At 48.4% G+C, this 20,605-nt stretch overlaps 1 protein-coding gene across 1 annotated transcript; it reads right to left on the bottom strand.

The window, feature by feature from the left end:
* Positions 1–4,803: 4,803 nt before the first annotated feature.
* DIPK2B (divergent protein kinase domain 2B) lies at positions 4,804–20,528 on the bottom strand. Its single transcript, XM_083833102.1, has 5 exons — positions 20,150–20,528; positions 16,125–16,389; positions 11,799–11,972; positions 10,082–10,370; positions 4,804–8,894 (listed from the first exon to the last, which is right to left on the bottom strand). The coding sequence occupies exons 1-5, from the start codon at positions 20,374–20,376 to the stop codon at positions 8,554–8,556; spliced, it is 1,296 nt and encodes a 431-aa protein (XP_083689228.1). The 5' UTR covers positions 20,377–20,528; the 3' UTR covers positions 4,804–8,553.
* Positions 20,529–20,605: the final 77 nt, after the last annotated feature.

Raw genomic sequence — 20,605 nt, 5'->3', positions numbered from 1 at the left:
AACCATGAAGTTCTGTCCAGCTTCACAGGCCCTGCCCTGCCCTCCCTCCAGTAGCATGGTCACTCCCATTAGGTGACACACTCAGAAACTCCAAAGCTACTGCTGGAAAAACAAAACAAAACAAAACAAAACAAAAAAAAAAGAGCTTTAACTTCTGAGAGCCCGTCTCAATGCACTTCAACAAAGCAAGCTGTGAGATTTCCTCATCGTTTTGCTCACAGGATTCAGAAGTGCTCCTCATGTGGTTGTTTCCTTTCAGCCACCCTTGCAGACACAGAGAGAAACCCCTGCAAACCTTTGTCCCCAGAAAATGCAGCCATTAAATGGAAAGCCCCTGAGCAGTGGGCAACACCAAATGAACTCCTTGTTCATTTGGGAGGTTTAATCCTGTGCAGCCTTCACAATGGCAAAGGTGCCACATTAGGTGGAAGAGGACAGGCAACGCAAGAAATACCACAAGTGAAAAAGGGAAATGATATGTAATTGTTTTCCCAAAATCTGGACAACTCTTCCCATCCTTTGCCCACCTGCTGAAGGGATTTCCGCTTTGAAAGACCAGTGGTGATACAGAGGCTCCCTTCTAAAGTGCCTTCTGAAGTGGTTATGAGTGCTCTGGCTGGGCAAACATGTTTAATCCCAGCTCTTTCACCCAGTGGCATCATTCTTCTGGTGTCTTTTTCCTCCTGTCCTTCAGCAATACCTGAATTGTACACAAATCCCTTCTTTGTTTTGCTGGAAGAAATAGTGCAAACATTTAAGGACACTTTCTTTTCTCCGTCTCCAGCTTGAGGAGGTGGGAAAAGATGAGTCAATGTTTACCGCTGCGCTAGCCAGAGCAGAGTGAAAAACCAAAGGTAAAGCTCTCATGCTCCTCATATGCCAAGAACATGAAGAGAGGAAGGGTATCTCATCACCGTGGAAAGTCTCTGATTATTCGTAGTGGCTTGATTATTTTATTTTTTCAGAACAAGAAAAAAAACACTATTCTAAGACATCACGAGAGGAATGAATTTGACAAGCCTTTATCCAAGTGAATGTTTGAATTTTGAAAGGAAAAAGAAATGCGGCATGACTGACAAGGTCCTTTTAAAACACATAATACATTGAACTTTACATGACACTTCTGTGGGTGTTAGTCTAAAAAGATATCTTTACATGTAACTTAGCAAATGAACTGTGTAAGGCAAGGGCTGTAGCTATATGCGTTGTCGCTGAGTAGTACTATAGGACTGTGAAACCTGACACACTTGTTCTCTTACATCCCCATGTTCCTGGGGAAGAGGCTGGTGTATTCTTGTTGTTTAAAACGCCTAAAAAGTTTGCTTTAGACTAGCTGTTGCCATTTATGTTTAGTGTGTTGGAAAGAATAGGGCTTGGTATTAATACCACTAATCTGAGCCAGTTGATTCCTATAGAAGTGAGGGGCTCAGACCTGGAGAGGTGCACAAGGAGCTGGTGGAGGTAAAAGAGGTAAAGGAGGTGCAGGTCTGGCTCTCACCACAACTCACTGCCTGTTTTCCTGGTTAGGAAATATTTGCCTGCTGGTTGTCCCTAAGATTAGGAGAGGGCTGGGGAGTCACATAACCAGGCCCTGTCTCAGCCTGCTGTTAGGAAGAATCGAGAAACTCAGTGGTGGGAATTCAATGGCCCTGAGGGCAGGAGCGAGGAGTGCCAGCAGCACTGGGGGCTACTTTATAGGGCAAGCAGCGTTCTTCAGCTCTAATTAGATATCTGTGGAGAAAGGATAACTTCTTCTCATTGCTCCAAAGAGCAAGGATGTAAAATGCTGCAAGTAGATCTATCCCAGAAACATGGGGTTTCTATCTGTAATGAGAAAACTGGCTTATTCCTGTTGCCCTTTCCATTCTGGTGGTCTATGCACAGATGGGTAACCCCATTATTTTCTTCACTGGATTCAGACACCAAACAGCTACCTCCAGCCTCTCCTTTTTTAGGAGGTCTTGTCTCCATGTGAGAAGTGTGGACCAAAGCCTTAAGGGCTGACACCTTGTTACACTTGCTACAGATAATATAATCTTCACTTTTTCTGGACCTCTGGGTCAACCTCACCCTTCCTAGGGGGTCTCTTTGCAAGTTTTTCAACTCTTCCTTGAGAAGTGGTGCTAAAAACTGGCCAAACACTCTCTTGCACAGACAATCCCCATGCAGAGGAGAGCAGATGATTTGGCCATTTTCTCCAATTGGTAACGAAAAAACTGGGTACATCCATCTCCCTGCAATGGACTTGCCATGTGTAGCTGGTTCCACTTCATTTTTCTTTCATGTCTGTTTGCTTGCTCTGAATTTCAGGATGACTACCACGCTCCTTTTAGCATTGAATTAAAGAAACATAGGATACAGTAGCAGCTAGACTCACCTATTAATCAAATTAATGTGTCTTGGTAAACCAATTCAGAATACCTTGGTGCTTCCTGATGTGATTTTGTAATGTCTCATGACATTCAATATTTTTGTTAAGGCCCTTCTTTCCAGATTCATGTTATAATGGGGGAAGCTAAGGTTTCACTTAGGAAGAATTAGCAATAAAGTATCTAGAGCACCTGGCTGTAGAGAGTAATTGGCAAATAGGACCCAAGTGCATCCTAAAGTCTCAGAAAACCAGGAGGCAAATAAAAAGCACATGCAAATAACTGTTGTTGGCTAAGCTCGCTGGAAAGGCCCTCACACAAAATGTGCTTGTCTGAATGCTCCTGCAAATAGGAGTTGTTGAGCACCAATACCAAGTTATCCAAGATGCTCTGATGCTTTCTGGATGGCACCTTGTGGGAAGCCAAGAGGGACAGAGGGTGTAAACTGGGCTAGGAAACTGTCGCCCACAAAAGCTATGGATTAGGAAACCATCCCTCTCTTTTACAGGATATTTTCTTTCTGGTGGGGCATGGCCCTGGGTCTCCAAATGCCAGGACCAGTTGTAATGAAAGTGCCCCTGCTAGAAGGTTTTGGGGTGCTCTGTGGGACACCAGGTACCTTGACCTCAAGTACCTGCTTGGGTTTCCCTAGTCATACTCCTCATGTCCCTTGCCCTCTGGATGTGCAGTGTCCTGGCCAAGGCAGCAGGCCGGGGAGGTACCAAGAGGTGTCTGAAGGGCCAAAGCTCAGCAGGCACAGATGTGATATTTGGGGGCACAAGGCCACCTCAGAGGCTCTGGACAGCCTATGATGAGGTGCACGACCCAGGGGCCTCTTTCAGCACGTGCTACCAGGTGCTCTCTCTTCAGCAGAAGCGCATGAAGGAGATAATTTAATGCCATAGATGGCTGCCATTCCTTCAAAAACGGATTTTTTTTGGGGGGTGGGTGTGTGGGGTGGGGTGACAGCACTGATGAAATGTGTGAAGGCAATGACTGAACACGATACTTAGAGCAGTGGTGAACTGCGGTGGGAAGATTGCTTTCTATGGGCTGCCACGCTGAGAAATTAGAGTATTAAAGTATGCCACTACATGAAACACGGCAGAATATACAGTTTTATGAACCAGGACTCTCTTGACATAAAAGCTGAAGAATATGCATGATATTGGACAGCAAGAGAGGCACCTAATAAACATGTGGACATAAAGGCAGCTGCCGACTACCCACAGATAAAGGAAGTGTTCGGGCTGCTTGTGGGACTGGTAGAGGACCAAGGATGGCTGCGTTTCTTCCCCTGCTGGGGAAACCAGCAGGCCTGACGCGCTCTACGTCGTTACCAGGAACAGCGTGCAAAGACTTGCACAAAGCCTCTGTCAGAAATAACTCAAATGCAGAGAGGAAAAAATTACTTGAGAGTTCTTTTGGGGAGGATTAGGTTTAAAATAATTGCCATTTATAAATTAATTTCACATCCTTTTGGAGCGTGGCCTACTAGCTTTTCAAGGCCTGACTGAAGCTGGCAGACGGAGTGGGCACCGCTTCCAGGGCCTAACTGCCAAGAGAAAAGAAAATATTAAAGGGAAGAATTGGCAAATAAATAAATAAAAGGCCAGGGAAATATGGGGAAATAAGTTTTAGTTCAGGAAAATGATTGCTTTCTGAGCCATGGACTGATTTTATGGCTGGTGTATTAGTCACGGTCTTATGTGAGCCTGGCCTTTGTAATCTACGTCTGAAGAGAAACGGGTGGTAAGCACAGCTTCCAATGCTGTGATGTTTTTAAATCCATGATTCTCTTATTTTTAATCACAATTCAAAAAAAAATCATATCAAAGCCTATTGAAGGCAATGGGGAGACTCCTCTCAGCTTGAACAGCTTTGAATCAAGCCGTGTGAGAAATAGATGCCTCTTGCCTCAAAACTCCTGCTGCCATTTTGCCACCTGAATCCAGCAACAGAGTAAGACAACGGTTGCTCAGTTTCTCACACCCAGCATTTTAGGATCACAGGAAATTATTGCAAATTATTTCTCCTGGGGCGTGGGTGGAGCAGACAAATTCTTCCCCTTAGAGATTTTTTTTGGCATTTTTGGTTACCATGAACCATACTGCCCTCCAGCACTGAGTGGAAGATAACAATGAACCACCCAGGGGGAAGCAATGTGTTATTAATTATTGAGAGTGGTGGTAAAGCAGGAGTTTTACCTGGCCTGGCGAGGGGTGGCCGACCGGGAGGACTCACTGGAAGGGAAGGGGCCCGGTGCCAAGGCACAGCTTTAGGTAAAACCACAGACTGAAAGATAGAAGATGCAGACAGATTCCAGAAAAACTGTTGAAAACAGATTGTTAGTCAGCCTTATGGATCCAGCGAAGGATATGTTTTTTGTACTGGAAGAGAGCCATGATGTAGAAATAGACTGAAACCATGAAAGAGGGCTCAGGATGTATATTTAAACATTTTTGCTGTCGGACCATCTGGGCCTGAAGCTAAATTTACTTACAAATTATTTCCAATGTTTCTGCTTCTTGAGAGGTGAAAGGTGTATTTGATATTTTATGCCAGGAGGAAAAGCAAAATAAATGTCCTGGGGCAGATTTTGCCAGCGGCAGAGCCGCATGTGTTTTTGGATGCCTGATGTGCTGCAATACCTTGCTTTAACCCCAGGCCTGGTTCTCTGCACACACTGAGCCCCCCCACAGCCAACACTAGATCTTGCCTTGCTTTCCTGCTCCCGGTAACTCTGCACAATGATTAGCAATGCAAATGCACTCACATCTTTTTCTGGTTTTAGGCCTGTTACTGATTTCTTTTTTGAACCATGGATATGTGAAGACTGTTTCTGTGATGAAAATACTTACACGGGGATCCAGAAAGTCTAGTTTCTGACTCAGCTGAGTCAAGTTTTTGGTGACTCCTGCACACTTGAATCGCAGGAGACAAGCCCCAAATCCCGGTGAGATCTCACAGCCTCCTGGACAACAAGGAAGTATCTCTGACACCCCACAGGGACCACATGGGATGGGGACCAACAAATGCTGAGTGGTTATCAATGCAAGGGCAAGAGGCAATGGACACAGACTGGAACACAAGAGGCTCTGTCTATGCATTAGGAAGCACTTCTGTACTCTGTGAGTGATGGAGCACTGCCAGCCGCCTAGACGTGGTCCTGGGCAACCTGCTCTAGATGGCCCTCCTTGGGTTGGACCAGATGACCTCCAGAACTCCCTTCTCACCACAACCATCCTGTGATTGTGTGATTCTGTGAAAACTGTGTTTTGCAACTCAGCAACTTTTTCAAGCTCTCCACACAAAAAGAGGCACTCTGTTGGCCACCTCTGTGAAACTAGTCTTCCAACCCAAATTCTAGGTGCCAGAGTCACTCCTTTAGGGACTGATTTCCGATTTCTATTTTAAAAAGGCAAATGGATGAGGAAGCAGGGATGGTTATGCTTCTGGCTGGTCAGAACTCAGACCTTCTTGCCTCTTTGGGGGTGCTTCAGGACCTGCACTGGAGCATCTAGTATACAGAGAAGGCAGAGTTATTGTATGCCTTCTTTGCTTCAGTCTTCACTGTTAAGACCAGCCCTCAGGAATCTCAGAACCTAGAGACAAAAGAGGAAGTCTGGAGAAAGGAGAACTTTCCCTTGGTCAAGGAGGGTCAGGTTAGAGATCATTTAGGCAAATGTGACACCCACAAATCCATGGGCCCTGATGGGATGCACCCATGGGTGCTAAGGGAGCTGGTGGATGTTATTGCTAGCCCACCCTCCATCATCTTTGAAAAGTCATGGAGAACAGGAGAGATACCTGAGGACTGGAAGAAAGCCAATGTCAATCCAGTCTTCAAAAAGGGCAAGAAGGAGGACCCTGGAAACTACAGGCCAGTCAGCCTCACCTCCGTTCCTGAAAAGGTGATGGAACAGCTCATCCTGGAGGTCATCTCGAGGCATGTGGAGGAGAAGGTAACCAGGAATAGTCAGCATGGATTCACCAAGGGGAAATCATGCTTAACCAATCTGATAGCCTTCTATGTTGGGATGACTAGCTGGATAGATGAGGGAGAGCAGTAGATGTCATCTACTTTGACTTCATCAAGGCTTTTGACACTGTCTCCCATAACATCCTCATAGACAAGCTCAGGAAGTGCAGAATAGACTGAGTGGATGGTGAGGTGGATTGAGAACTGGCTGGATGGCAGAGCTCAGAGAGCTGTGCCTAGTGATGCAGAGTCTAGCTGGAGGCCTGTAGTTAGTGGTGTCCCCCAGGGGTCAGTACTGTGTCCAGTGTTGTTCAATTCATGTTCATCAGTACATCAACGACCTGGACGATATAACGGAGTGCACCCTCAGCAAGTTTGCTGGGGACATGAAGCTCGGAGGAGTGGCTGATACCCCAGAGGGCTGTGCTGCCATTCAGAGGGACCTCAACAGGCTGGAGGGATGGGCTGAGAGGAATCTCATGAAGTTCAACAAAGGCAAATGCAGGATCCTTCACCTAGGGAGGAATAACCTCATGCACCAGTACAGGCTGGGGACCGACCTGCTGAAAAGCAGCTCTGCAGAGAAAGACATGGGAGTCCTGGTGGACAGCAGGCTGACCATGAGTCAGCGATGTGCCCTTGTAGCCGAGAAGGCCAATGGTACCCTGGGGTGCATCCAGAAGAGTGTTGCCAGTGGGTCAAGGGGGGCGACCCTCACCCTCTACTCAGCCCTGATGAGGTCTCACCTAGAGTATTGCATCCAGTTATGGGCTTCCCAGTACAAGAGGGACTTACAACTACTGGAGCAAGTTCAGAGGAGGGCTGCGAAGATGGTTAGGGGACTAGAGCATCTCTTATATAAGGAGGGGCTGAAAGAGCTGGGCCTGTTTAGCTTGGAGGAGAGGAGACTGACAGGGGATCTTATCAATGTGTATAAATATCTGAGGGGAGGGTGTCAAGAAGGTGGGACCAGACTCTTTTCAGTGGTGCCCAGCTACAGTACGAGAGGCAATGGGCACAAACTGAAGCACAGGAGGTTCCAGCTCAATATGTGAGGGCACTTCTTTACTGTGAGGATGACAGAGCACTGGGACAGGTTGACCAGAGAGGTCATGGAGTCTCCTTCTCTGGAGATATTCAAAACCTGCCTGGATGCCATCCTGTGCAATGTGCTCTAGGTGATCCTGCTTGGCAGGGGGGTTGGACCAAATGATTTCCAGAGGTCCCTTCCCACCTCAACAATTCTGTGATTTTGGGTGATCCTCTTGTGGTCTTGTGGTTAGGGTAAACAAGTATCCCATCTTCTGGCCATGTTTTTTCTCCTCTTAAGGCAGTTTTCTAATTTAATGGTTTTGTTCAAATGGTTCCCTCCAGTTTTCTTTAGAGAGGAAAGTGTGAAAATACCTGTTGGACAATCATATCTAAGAGTTGTTAGTTGTTTTTGTTCTTTTTTTTTTCATTGTTGTTGTTGTTGTTGTTGCTATTGTTTTTAATCCTAAAACAAGAACCTTTATTAAACTCCAATTATTGCCCATCAACTTGGGAAAGACTAAAAGTAACTGGGGATTAGAGAAATTAAGTCTCAAGAGATGCTGGGTCTTTCAGCTTTTTAATGCTGCTGATTGTGCCTTTCTGTTCTGTGTTCCATAAAAGTAATAAAATTTAAATATTCTGTAGAAGTGATCTGTGATGGATGGTGGTAAGGAACAGATCAGGTGGCTCAGTTTGTCTATGACTTTTAAGCATTAAAAATCCCCATAAGGAAAGTCTTAAATACTTCCATCCATCTCACATTATGTATATATCATCTCGATCAGAAAGATGTTCTTGGTAATAAAGTTCCCCTATCTAGCTAGTTTTGAGTATGCTGCCTTCCAAGGGTTTCTTTTTAATGGATGGCATGGAAAACTCTTCCAAGGCCAAAATACGTGAAGGAGATTTATTAATCCTGTAGCCCCTGTCACTCATGATAATGTTTATAATCCATAAGCCTTACATCACATCTAACATCCCAAGTAACAAATGCATCTCTGGAAGATGAACAATAAATCCTGTGTGCACTCGGATCCCTCCTCCACCATCCCAATGAGGGTATCCTGGAGTCGGTGCGGCTCCATCCAGCTACCTTGGCTCCTCCTTGCTTCCTGCACTGGAGCCAGGAAACTTGTCCCATCCTTCTTGGGCAGCCTTCCTCCAAAGCCATCAGTATTTGTCGCTGTATTTGCAGTCCGGGTAGCGGTAGGCAAAGCGTGAATCACAAGACCGCAGAGGCTTCAGGAGCTCTGCCAGCTTTGCCAGTGCCTCATTGACACCCTGGTCATCAGCAAAGCCATCCGCGCAGTGCTGCAGGAAGCTGTCTATTTTCTCCTGCACAGGTTGCAGGAATTTCCCCTTCAGGAGCTTAGGCAGAAGCTCTTGACACACCATGACAAGGCTCTGCTTCTCTCTGATGGAGTTACAGGACACAAATGCAGACTGGCAGTCCACAGTCAAGCAGCTAAATATATCTTTGTACTCCTGTTGGCCGTCGATCAGTTGGCTCCCTGTTAAAGACCATGAAAATGGTTGTTAGAAAGACGGGAATGAAATCTCGGATAATCACATATGTCTGTACCCCTGTATTAATATAGTTTTGGTTTTTTTTGCTATGTAAAGGACACTACTATCTTTCACCACAATGTATGCTGTGCTGTATCTGTGTAAGGGCTACTTTTCTCCTGAAATACATGTATTTTTCTGAACGACAGAGCTCTGCTGAATTGCCTTACAGAGGAAGCAGAGAGGAGTCTGTTGGGTCAAACTGGTGCAGAGAAAATCAGAAGAATCAGAGCAACAACCTAGAACATGGAGTTCCTACAGAAACTACCACAAACAGTCAAACCTGTAATTTTTTCATGTTACCCAAAATCATTAAATTGCAAAAACAGCTCATCTAGCTGGAGCCAATACAACCATAATAGCTGGTGGGACAAGAAAAAGAAGCCTAGTGGAAAATCCTCTGACAACTACTTCTGAATATTTGAGATGTGCTTAGCTGAATATTTGAGCTGAGCAAAGGTCTTCTGAAAAGTCGGACATTCAAAATGAAAGTGTGAAATTATTGGAGGAATGTTTTTTGCTAGCTCTACTTCCAGTGACAGAACAATCTAAACTGTGGAAAGTGAATAGTAATCCTTGATTTTATGCAAAATTTACATGATTGATTTTGTTATTATTATTATTACTATTATAAGATATTGTGATAAATGCACCTAAAAAGAGTTTGATTTGACCCAATACTTTGAACAAGCGAGCCTATGAAGTTTTTATTTGCAAATACCGACATCTGTATGACAAAAGTTTTACAGAAAAGAGGTGATGTAGGGAGCATGTAAGGGAGAATACTCAGCACTGTGCATGCTGAAGGCTGCTGCCCATCACAGAGGGGGCTGTGTGGCATGCAGGTGCCCACGTGGCACCCGGAGCATCCTTCGGTCACTGCTCCACTGATGGCACAAGAAAAATGCCTGCTGCCTTCTCCACTCGGAGCCAGGATGGCAGGCACTGCTGATGCTTTCGTTGTTAGTAAATGTCTCCTTGAACTTTGTAGTATTTAAACTTAGCAAGCAATGTTTGGTTGATTTTTAATAAATAAATAAATAAACAAAACACAGCAGGTGACAGATTTCCTTTGCCCTGTCACACCAAGCCCTCCTATGACAGACGCGCAGCCCCAGAGCCTGCTGAGTACCTTCCTCCTTGTCGATGATGCCCAGCGTGCTGGCATCCCGGATGAACAGATGCCCGTTGCTGAACACGCCGAAGGTGCCAGCGTCCACGTGGGTGAAGTAGAAGAAATAGTTGAGGTCGTTGGTGCCCATGGAGCGGAGGACGGCGAGGAGCTGGAGGGCCAGGTCGGCCGCCACCTCGGGGGCCGCCCCGAAGAAGTCTCGCAGGGGCTGGGTGCTGGCGCTGACCACCAGCCGCCCACAGGAGCCCAGGTACCGTGGGAAGGGCCACCCCTCCACGTCGGGGAAGATCTGCCAGGAGAGGGGACGATGGCATCAACACCTGGCCCTGGTCACCACGCTCTTCGCCATGAGCCCACCTCCCTCCCAGATGGCTTTGAGCGCACCCTTTGGATTTTCCAAGAAGCCGTGCTGGCGTTGTGCTTTGCTTTCTGGAGCCAGCCCACCACTGACCCTCACCAAAGCAAGTCCCAGCAGCCAATGGAGGCACTACTCTGCCCTACATTTCTCCCTTTTTCTTTTCTTTTGGTAATTAAGGAAGAAGAATCTGATATTTCAAGATCTGTTCCATGAGGGAGACTAACTGGAAAGTCCAAGACAATAATAGATTTTAAATTCATGAAATTTTTAGGCAGAGAAGAGCTAATTTTAGGTTTCTTTATGGGGCCTTGGATGGCTCCTTTATGAGCACTGCATCGCTGAAGCCACGGCCTGAAGGTGAGGTGGGGCTAGAGCAGTTTTTGCTGATTTGTAAGACCATGCCCGGCCATTTTGTGAGTCAGATGTGCTGGATGTTTGCTGCACAGGGAACATGTGGACAGGGTTTGCCACATTTTTCTCACCTCTGCAGCACTGAGAGCTGCACCCTTGTGCACCAGTGGGCTCTGGGCAAGGTGGCCAAGGCACCCCCCAGGAGACTCCCCAGAGCATGAGCACCATTCCCCCTAACTGGGCAGGGGAGCACAGCGTGGGCCCTCGGTGGCCTCAGGAAGGAGGAAGATGTTGCCTTCTTCTCTCTGCTTCATCATATCTCAAAGGGTTGCAAGCAACAGCAATGAGGACTGGATGTGAGGTGGCAGTGAGGATGCTCCCATGGAGGTACTCACACGGTGAGAGCGGAGACCACATGCCAGGAGGGGACCAGAGGAGCTCACTGCCTTCAAACTCAGAGCTCAGTTGTAGTTGGGATTCTACCAAACACCTCTGCAGAGCTGCACTCTGCCATAGAGCCAGCTACCAGAGGCATGCAAACATTAATAACAGCTGTGACACGCTGAGACTGAGAAATCCATGCTCCCCAAATCCATGTTCAATCCCAACGCTGTGTCTCGGTCCTCGTGTGTTAATGTGTGCTCTCTTGTGCTTTGGATTTTATAAAAAGGCTGTGATTTTAAGTAATACATTAGCAATGCAAACATGACACTGCAACATCAGGGATGTGTAAAAACCTGGCTTTCACAGCGTGCTGCTGTAATAACCCATCTGGGCCCTGATTTATTTCAGGGGTTGGGCATCCGTATCTCTCAGCAACTTCACAGGCTGGCGCAAGGAGTACTGCAGGAGTCTGCCTGGCTTCAGCCACCCATCTCCGCGGAAGAAACATGCTTCATGAAGGCTGGGGAGCTTGCAAAGGGCAGTCCTTGCAGCAGGGACTGGGGCACGTCTCATGCTTGCAAGGGGCTGCAGGGCGGTGTTTCTGCTGGGGCAGGCAGTACCTACCTGTAACAGGATGGGGTGTGAATTCACCGACAGCGTGTACAGGAGGCGCAGCTTGTCCCGGTCGGTGAGGTGGTCCATGTAGATGCTGCCGGCGTCCGGCACCTCGGCGTAGCGCCGCACTATCCGGTCCAGGAGGCGCTGGGATGGGCAGCGCAGCATTGGGCTAGACAGGCCCTGGAGAGGGGGCAAAGCACAACAGGGTGTTTATTTTCCAGCCTGAGATATCAAAAGGCGTTCTGCTACGGGGGCAGCTCTGTGCTCTGCAGCACCACTAATGGGCATGGGCGCACGGGGGACTCCGCAGCAACCCCCTCCCAGGAAGAAATGGGGCAGCTTCACCTTCTGCATCAGCCAAAAACACCCATTCGTGACAAATTCTGGAAATGGCACGCAGTCTTTGCAGCGTGGCCATGGCCACCACCAGCCCCTTTTCCCTGCCTCGCCGGGCAGCACAAGCCCTGGCAGCCCTGCCGGCCCGTGGCGGCCTCTCCCTTTGCTCCGCCAGTGAGTCACTTTTTTCTTCAAATAATGTCTTCAGACTGCTTCCCTGTTTGCTTAGCCTATAAGCAGCTTTCTTGGAAATGTTCCTTGTTAAGGTCAGTAAACACGCCTTAAAACTGTAAATAAACATTGTACACGGGCACAAGCACAGGATACATTATCTCTCTGATAAACTTGCACATTAGTTCTCAAAGCTGACTTTGAATATCCTGAGTATATTTTATTGCAAATGCCAGCAACAAGTAAAGAATTGTTGGGCTAATGGCTTCAGCCATCACTGTATTTCACCTTTTAAATTTGTGGCCTTGATTTGTAAAATTTTAACAAGCAGTCTACATCTGGGAGAAATGGCATATATACTTGCACTTTTGCTGTAGAAAAATACTTTTGTTTTAAAGTTTTAAAAACCACGGAGAGGTGACATGGGGAGGAGAGTTCCCGATAGCAATGCAGAAATGCTGCCCTGCCTTTCCTCTGCTGGGGAAGGGAGTTGGACTTCTGCAAAACCTCTTTCTGCCAAATGATTCAAGTAGCCAAACTTATTCTATTGGATTTACTTTCTCATCTGATGGCTTTCAGAGATTCTTCAGAGGACAGGGCACTCGAGCTCACGTTTGCTGCCTGCCGTTTTTCACGCTGGGAGCAAAGATTTGACTCAGGATCTCCCCAGGTCATTTGGTAGCTCTGAGGTAGGTCTTGCGCAGCCCTTCCTGCACGAGCTGTTCATTTGGCATAAAGCATCGATTAACCAGCCATGCCAAAAAAAAAAAAAAAAAAAGAAACGAGAGAAGGAGGAGAGTGCCACTCTCCCAGGCAGATGCAGAAGGGGGGACAGGACCTCTTGTGTTCCCTCTTCTGCCTCCCTGCTGGCTTCAGGGGGGGGTCCAACCTCTCCCTCCTTGGCCATCAGTTGCATGGAGCAAGCCCTGAATGCCAATACATGGTCAAAGCTACATGAAAACCCCAATCCCACCTAGAGCATTGATTTGCCAAGACCAAAGAACACTTTTTTCCCCCCCATTTGTCAAAAATCATGCTCCTCAGTTCTAGCTACAAGCCTTCATACAGTTCTGGCCCCTGGTGTGGCCTTATCAAGGAAATATATTTTCCACTAATTATCAGAAACCATAGGGGGAGGGAAGGGATGGTTATGGATTTCTGTCTCACTGCACTTGCAGACACATTATGGGTGACTCTGTCACTTTCCCTTTGGAGGAGAAGTGAGAAAAAATGAGCAGAACAGAATTGTGTTAAGTAAGAGTAATGGTGGAGAAAGTCTCTAGCAGCTCAGCGTGTATGCAAATATTTGCAGCCAAAGTTAGAAAGCCTCGCTAACTCCAGGAGTTTGTCATGCAAAAGCTGAGACCCTTAACAAGTGTACAGTAGGAACGAAAATCACGAGAATGCATAGAAGCTATAATAAGGACTTTTTCCAAGGTCAGAGCTTATCCTATGAACACAGATGTAGACATGTGCTGCACACAGCTATCGTGACTGCTCCTTTCCCGTGGAAATATTTTAGGGTTTTCACGGCTAAAGCAGTGACCGACACCTGGCTGGGGCTGAATGACGGCAGCATCCATACAGCAGAAAAGCAGCCACAGTTGTAAAACTGTCAGACAAAAACTGCCAATGGAAGAAAAATTTGAAGGTTGTATACTTGAAACACTGAAGATACTGATTTATCTCAGAATATCTCAAGTCCTTTCCAGCATCTTATCACCCTGGAGAATAAGACTTGACAGGTAGCCTGACATCTTGTTTGTGATTGATATGGAAAGCTTCTCATTTACTTTGATTAAATTCCTGCATTCTTGTATCTGATAATGAGTAGTTCCTACAATGCCTACCTATCCTCAGCTGTGATTTTTTTTTCCCTACTGCATAATATGTGATGTGCATTAACCTCCTGTGCATGCGTACATACAGAGATCTCAGGCAGGCATGCACAGAATCCACTGGGACATAAAGATGAGATGACTCCTGGAAGACAAATTTTCTCCACTTTGCTCTCTATTCAGCCAGCCTGAGGACGGGCAGCACACAGCCCAGGAGCACTGCTGCCTGCTGCCCCTTGTGCCTGGGTGGAATCAAATGAAAAAGTTTGGGGTTGGACCCAGGAGGAGACAGCCGGATGTGTGTGTTGAAACGCTCACAGCTCCTGGCTGTTTGAAGGCAGGCTTTTCGTTCACCCCCAAAAAGAGAAGCTGAGGATGTCCAGTGAAGCCACGGGGCTCATCCCCGCTGCAGACACCCCTGCTGTTGTCCTCGCGCATTTTCCAGGCTGCGCTTTGTAACCAGGGTTATAACTTTGCTCTGCAGGTGATCTGGGCTGAAGCTAGCCCACATTTTGTTGCTGTTCACCTCAAAGAGAGCAAACAAGCCCTGTATGGTTCACAGCGACAAAATGTGGGCCCAAGATGTAGGCAAAGCAGTGTGAGCTGGTGCTGCCGTGTGGGTTACAACATCCAGCACGGGCAGCAGCGCACAGCCCGAGCTGAGCCCGGCTCCTCTCCCAGACCAGTGAGATTTTAGCAGTGAAGGTTTTGCTGCGTCCGACAAGGATTTTCGATGTGGCAGGTGAAATAATCAGTGTGGCAGCTCGGCTGGCAGCTGGGGCAGGCAGGGCAGGCAGCACAAAGTGTAAAAGCAGCGCTTCATGGGCTGTCATCCCGATTCAAGGATGTGGAGGGCTGTTGTAATTCCCTGTTACAAAAGACAAAATTACTCGAGTCATTAGTTTTCCTCAGTGCCAAAACTGCAGGCAGGGGAGCACAGACGCCCCTGGGTGACCACAGCATCATGAAACAGGGTCAGAGTCACGCTGGGCATCAGCAGCATGCTGTTAAACACCTCCAACAATACCAGAAGAGCAGCGGCTGCCAGTAAGCATTTGCAGTGACTTCTTGTATCTGCAGGAAGCCCCCTCCGATGGCTCATGCTGGGTTGCCAGCTTGTGTTTGCTGGGTGCAGGCTGAGGTGCTCCCGTGGCTCTCAGCTGCAAGGAGGTGGTGCCGGGTGGGCAGGGAGGCGCGGGGGGCCTCGGGCTTGGAGCATCGCCGTGGGTTTGTTCAGGAGCTTGCACTCGTGCTGTGCTGTGGAAATGTCACTGCCGCTGGCTGCTTCTTGTTTCAGGCCACTGTGAGCCCAGCAGCCACGTTACAGAGCACGCACTGCTTCATTGACAGAGCCAAAGAGCCATGAAAACAGGAGCGGTGTAGTCCTGGGGTTGGCGTGCACTGATCTCGGCCCTGCTGCAGCTGGCTGTGCCCTTTCTTCGCTTAAAAATCTCTGAGATGTCCCAGAGAGTTTGTCCCTGGGTGCGTCCCCTAGGCTGGTCCTCGGGGCTCACCCAGCCACTATTTTAAACCTCCCTTTCCCCAGCCACGTAATTATGTGAGAACCTTCACCCTAAAATACCTGTGCTGTTAGTTATAAAGAAGATGTACATAGAGTACAGACAGCATTGAGATATTAGGGTGGAAAAATTGAGGGTGAGGCAGAAACATCCCCACCTGAGCTACTGGTGTTTTCACATGTATTGGTTCATTTATTTTATTTATTTATTTTTCCTGCCTGAGAAGCCAGCAGGCGTTAGGGCATTCACCCTCAGCCTCCAGGAGCCCCACTCTTGCCCTTCTTGGGGACAACCCCAAACCCTTGCCCGTACCATTGCTGTCCCACCTGCAGCACAGGACGCTTTGGGTGCCCCCTGTGGACCCACGGCCATGCAGGAGCAGAGCCAGCTGGCTGCCAGTGCAGACTCCCTGTGCATCCCCGCGGGCTGCCCTTGTCTGGTTTTGGGGCCGGTGGTGGGGCACTGACCTGGACCAGGTCGGGGGTGAGGCGCTTGGCCCGCAGCCACTTCTGGAAGCGGTGCGTGCGGCGCAGGGCACGCTCCAGGCTGCAGGTCTTGGTCTTCAGCAGGGAGGTGCAGATGCGCTTGTCCGCCTGGTCGTGCTGGTACTTGGTGGTCAGGCGGGTGATGTCGACCAGCCGCCAGCTCTGGGCATCGTCGGTGTAGTTGCCCGAGTAGCTGAGCAGGTAGCTGGGGGGCAGCTTTAAACGAGAAGAAAGCCAGGTGTCAAACCTGCCAAACCAAAACGAGAGCCCCACGGAGAGCGGGTTAACAAGCCTCGCCGACACCCACCGCGCAAGCACCACACAGCGTCATGAAAACCTCAGCAAGAGATGTCCCAAGCGATTTTGGGGGGTCCCTTTGGCATCGCTGGGGAGCCTTTTCCCACCCCAAGGACCACACATGCCCCAGGTAAGAAGAGTAGGTTGAGTAGAGTAGGTGGTTCTCCAAACGTGCTTTGGAGAAAATGCCCACATTTTTTTCCCCACTTAATCATGTCCCCTGCTACGCCCAAACATCACTATTTGGGCCATGTAAACAGCAAAAGTGAAGGGAGAAGGCTCGGGGCTTCAGTTCCCTGGGAACTCCTGACATTTTGAGATTTCCTGAAGCCTGTGCTGCAATGAGAGAAGGGTCCAAAAAATGGAATAATAACACTTTGAAGTACCCTGCAGAACAAAAACTCCAGAAAATAAATATGTTTGGAAATACCAGAATGACCTTTCACTTTGAGGTGGTGGCTTTACTCAATGTTGATGCAGGGGAGGCAGGTGTATTTTTTTTCATTAATCAAAATACTAATGCTGAAACAAAGCTCATGAAGGATGTTTTGTTTGAAGTTTTTGATGGTGAGTTCCAAGAAAAATTTAGTGTCGTGACCTAGCGCTTTCCTCAGCTGCAAAATCTTTTCTGGTGAAAACACCTCAGCCAGCCTTCCTGGCCAGACTGGTACAGGCAGAGACCTGGCTGCCTGCTCCTCACCCCGCGTCCAGGTAGGAGGAACCGCTGGAGCAAGGAGAGCAGCAGCACCACACCAAATGCACGCTGTGACCTCCACCTGCATGGGCACAGGGTCTCCACGGGTCTCCACGGGGCACCCCCAGGGCATAGCTGTGGGGGGTGTGGGGTATGGAATGGAAACCTGTGTGATGGAAACGGGCGTCTGACTGCTTTGTAGGTTCCTCTGCGAGATGTGAGAGAGCAGCTGAGTCCCGGCCCTCAGCCAGGCCAGCGGCTGCACGGGCTGCCTCCAGGCTCTCCTCATTATACACTTGCCCAAGTGTGTAAGAAAGCATTTCTTAATTTAATCTCGCCATAAATTAAAGCCAATGATAGCTCAAAACTGAAAGAGGAGAGGCAAGGGGTGCCCTTCAGGAGCAGCTAGCTGCCAGTAAATGAGAAGGCATTAACGAAGCTGAGGGTTGAAGCTGATTTTTTTTTTTGACCTCCAGTTGGGAACTCCACGCAGAGAAACTTTGAGGGGGTTAATTATATTTACTTCCCTCTAAATCTCCCCTTCAAATATCAGCGTGTGCAACCTTGTCCCAGTGCCTTTCCCGGCCCCTTTTTAGGGAAGCATCTTGCAGATGCTGGGCAGCCCAGCTGTCCCCAAGGGGGAAAACCCCTCTCCCCGAAATGTTCCCAGCAAACTTAGTGCAAACGCTGCAGGCAAATGGGAGACATTTAGTGCCCAGACAGTTACTCGTTATCCCAGGCTGTTGCACCGACCTCATCCAATGCGACCGCTGGTGCTAGCCTTGCTGTGGCTCTTGCTGAGGGCATTTCGCCCAATATGAAATCAGAGCTTCCTTATGATCAGAGCATCTGATATGAAAACAAACCCCCTCTCTTTCTCTCTCTCTATTTTTTTTTTCCTGGTTTTGAGATAGGACTACAGAGTAACTGCTGTGCCTTACTTTGGTTTGCTTTGCACCGTGTCCCCTCCCAACACCTAATCTGTAAAGCAGGCACACAGCGCCAGGCACGTACGGGAAAGGGACGGATACGGGCTGGGGCTTTCTTTCTTTCCCCTCTTTTTTTAAGTTAAGCATAAGTGTGCCTTGTGACTTGGCTCACACGGCCACGCTCAGGGGAGCTGACGCCAGGCAGGCACCAGCACAGAGCCACCTCCCGCAGCCAGCGGTGCCGCGATGCACGAAATGCCGCACCGAGCGCTGCTCCGGGCACGAGGGTAGCCCCGAGGGGGCCACAGCCTCTCTGTGCCTGGCACCATTTCCAGGCAGCCCAGCACTGGCCTGGCACACGTGCTGGATGCTTTCGGGATTCGTCACCGAGCCGTGCCGCGGCAGTAATCCAGCCTCGTGTAGAGCCGCACAGCTAAGGTCCAGGTTGGGCTTTAATGAAGGTGCTCCATGAGATCTGCGTGGAGGACCAATCTGCCAGATACAGGTTATAGATTGGCCCAGATCTGAATGCTGGAGAAAATTAAACTTGCTTTTCTCTTTCCTGGATGATACCAAGTGTTTTGTTTCAGCCAAAAATAACCTTGTTTGTATTTGGAGAGTTTAACATTTTTTAAAACATTAACATTAAATAAATTAAGTCTTAAAAAAAAGAAGGAAAGAAAGAAAGAAAGGTCATATTAACAAATTGAAGCATTCCACTTTTTTCAAACTTCCTTCCCAATACTCTCGGCCAAGGCTAGCCGCCAACATTGGCACAAGACCTCAAATAGTTTTGGTCGGCTCGTTTTCACAGCATTTTGAAAATCTGATATTTCAGTGACAACTTCTGCCACGCTCTGCTTTTGGGCCAGCTGGTGGGCAGGCTCTGGGAACGAACCCCACATCCTGGTGCTTGCTACTCAAGGACATGCCACAGCTCCTGGAAGTGGTGGGGGGTTAATGGAGCGTGTCCTGCTGAGGATCAAGAGAGGGAAGTGCGAAGCGCCATCCACCTTTGTGAACATGGAAAAGGTGCACGGGGGTGGATCTACGAGTGCCAATGAAATTTTTCATTTTTAACCTGCCACTTGCCAAAAATCCCGGCTGCTTCAGAAGTCGGGGGGGGACACATTTCACCTCCTCCCAGCTTCGCCTGGCCCACTCAAGATAAAAAGGGTGTTTTGCCCAATATAGTACCGCTTACATCACAGCATTAACAATACAATTTTGCTATAATCATTTCTTCTCTCCCAGGATTTTAAATCTATAAAAAAAAGTGCATCTGGCTCTATAAATCTCATCGGACCTGTAAACCCTTCCTCTGCCAAGCACTGCCTTTAACTTTCTCCTTAAACACACCAGCTCCTGCCAGCAGATGCACTCTGCTTTTGAGTCTAAAACTGCTTGGATCAGCCCAACGGCCGCTTGTGCAGCCCGTGTCCCATCGGCTTTGAGGCAGTTGCAACTTCTGCTGCTGCCTTCAACTTCCCATAGAAAACTCCCCAAAGCATAAGAACATTTCAGCCCGGTCTCTGCTCTAGCACACAGGATCCCGATGTGCAGAAGCCCCCATGCCTCAGGCAGGTGCACATCGCTTTTGGTCTTGGTTAATATGCACGTGAAATTCTGCACATTGGTACTGTTGCGCCTGGTACGAGACTATACATGCCCGTATGTTTGTAGCTAACACAGCCCATTGGAACGTGCAAAGTTAAATCCCCCTCACCTTTACTCAGTTGCTCACAATCAAATACTTCCAGTGACATCGAAACAAACTAATTTCTTCCTCCCCTCTTGCCCTCCCCAGTCACTGCCTTGAACTCCTTCAGAGACGCTCTGTGTGCAGAAGGTTGTGCCTTTTACTCCTGCCTTCAAGTTACAGTTCTGGTCATGTCTGTGTGGCTTTAAAAGCAAACAGTCAGAGCAGCAGCGCATAGACATTAATTAAAATACCCGGCACTGTAATGGCAGCCCAATGATAAGTTACTCTTTGCATCGTCTTTCATTAAAGTACTGGGAAACGCTAATAGGCAACTTTCAAAGTACCATGCAGAATGCTCTAAAAATTACTGTGCCGAGTTTCTGACCTTATTTCTTCTTTAAAGAATTTCTTGCAAATGGACGTCCCAATGCAGGCGTTGCACTTATCGAGTCCCAGGAAAGTCCGGCCAAAACTGTAGCTGGGCTTGACGTGGGGCGCAGACGGAGAAGCCGTCGCTGCTGCAGCAGGGCTACAGCTCAGGGCCAAAACCAGCAGCAGTGGCAGCCACGAATCTGCAACTCTGGAGCAAAGGCGACATATCCAGCGCCCCATCTACAGTCGCGGAGAGCTCTGCCTGTTGCAAGCCACCCCTCTCTATGCTCCTGGCCCCGCCGCGGTGAGCCCCGAAACGCAGCCAGATGCGCTGGGTGCTGGAGCCCCGGCCGCAGCCCCCATCCTGCCAGCTGGTCACTGGCTCTATTGGCTTGAGGTTTGGGTGGGAAAGATACGATGTAGGGTGGGGAGAAGGAAACGCATGGAGGATGCAGATAACTTGGGTTGC

Source organism: Anser anser (genome assembly GCF_964211835.1).
Source record: "Anser anser genome assembly, chromosome: 1".
In the NCBI taxonomy this organism is placed as follows: Eukaryota; Metazoa; Chordata; class Aves; order Anseriformes; family Anatidae; genus Anser; species Anser anser.
The sequence above is the reverse complement of the archived record's forward strand: the minus strand, read 5'-3'. Positions and strand labels throughout refer to the sequence as shown.

What these genes read in the sequence shown, in the direction of transcription:
- DIPK2B (XM_083833102.1), bottom strand. Translation starts at nt 20,376, where the DNA reads ATGGGGCGCTGGATATGTCGCCTTTGCTCCAGAGTTGCAGATTCGTGG. An exon ending in TTCTTTAAAGAAGAAATAAG is followed by an intron (nt 16,390 to 20,149) that starts GTCAGAAACTCG and finishes TTGGTTTGGCAG; the next exon opens with GTTTGACACCTGGCTTTCTT. An exon ending in TCACCCCCGACCTGGTCCAG is followed by an intron (nt 11,973 to 16,124) that starts GTCAGTGCCCCA and finishes CCCCCTCTCCAG; the next exon opens with GGCCTGTCTAGCCCAATGCT.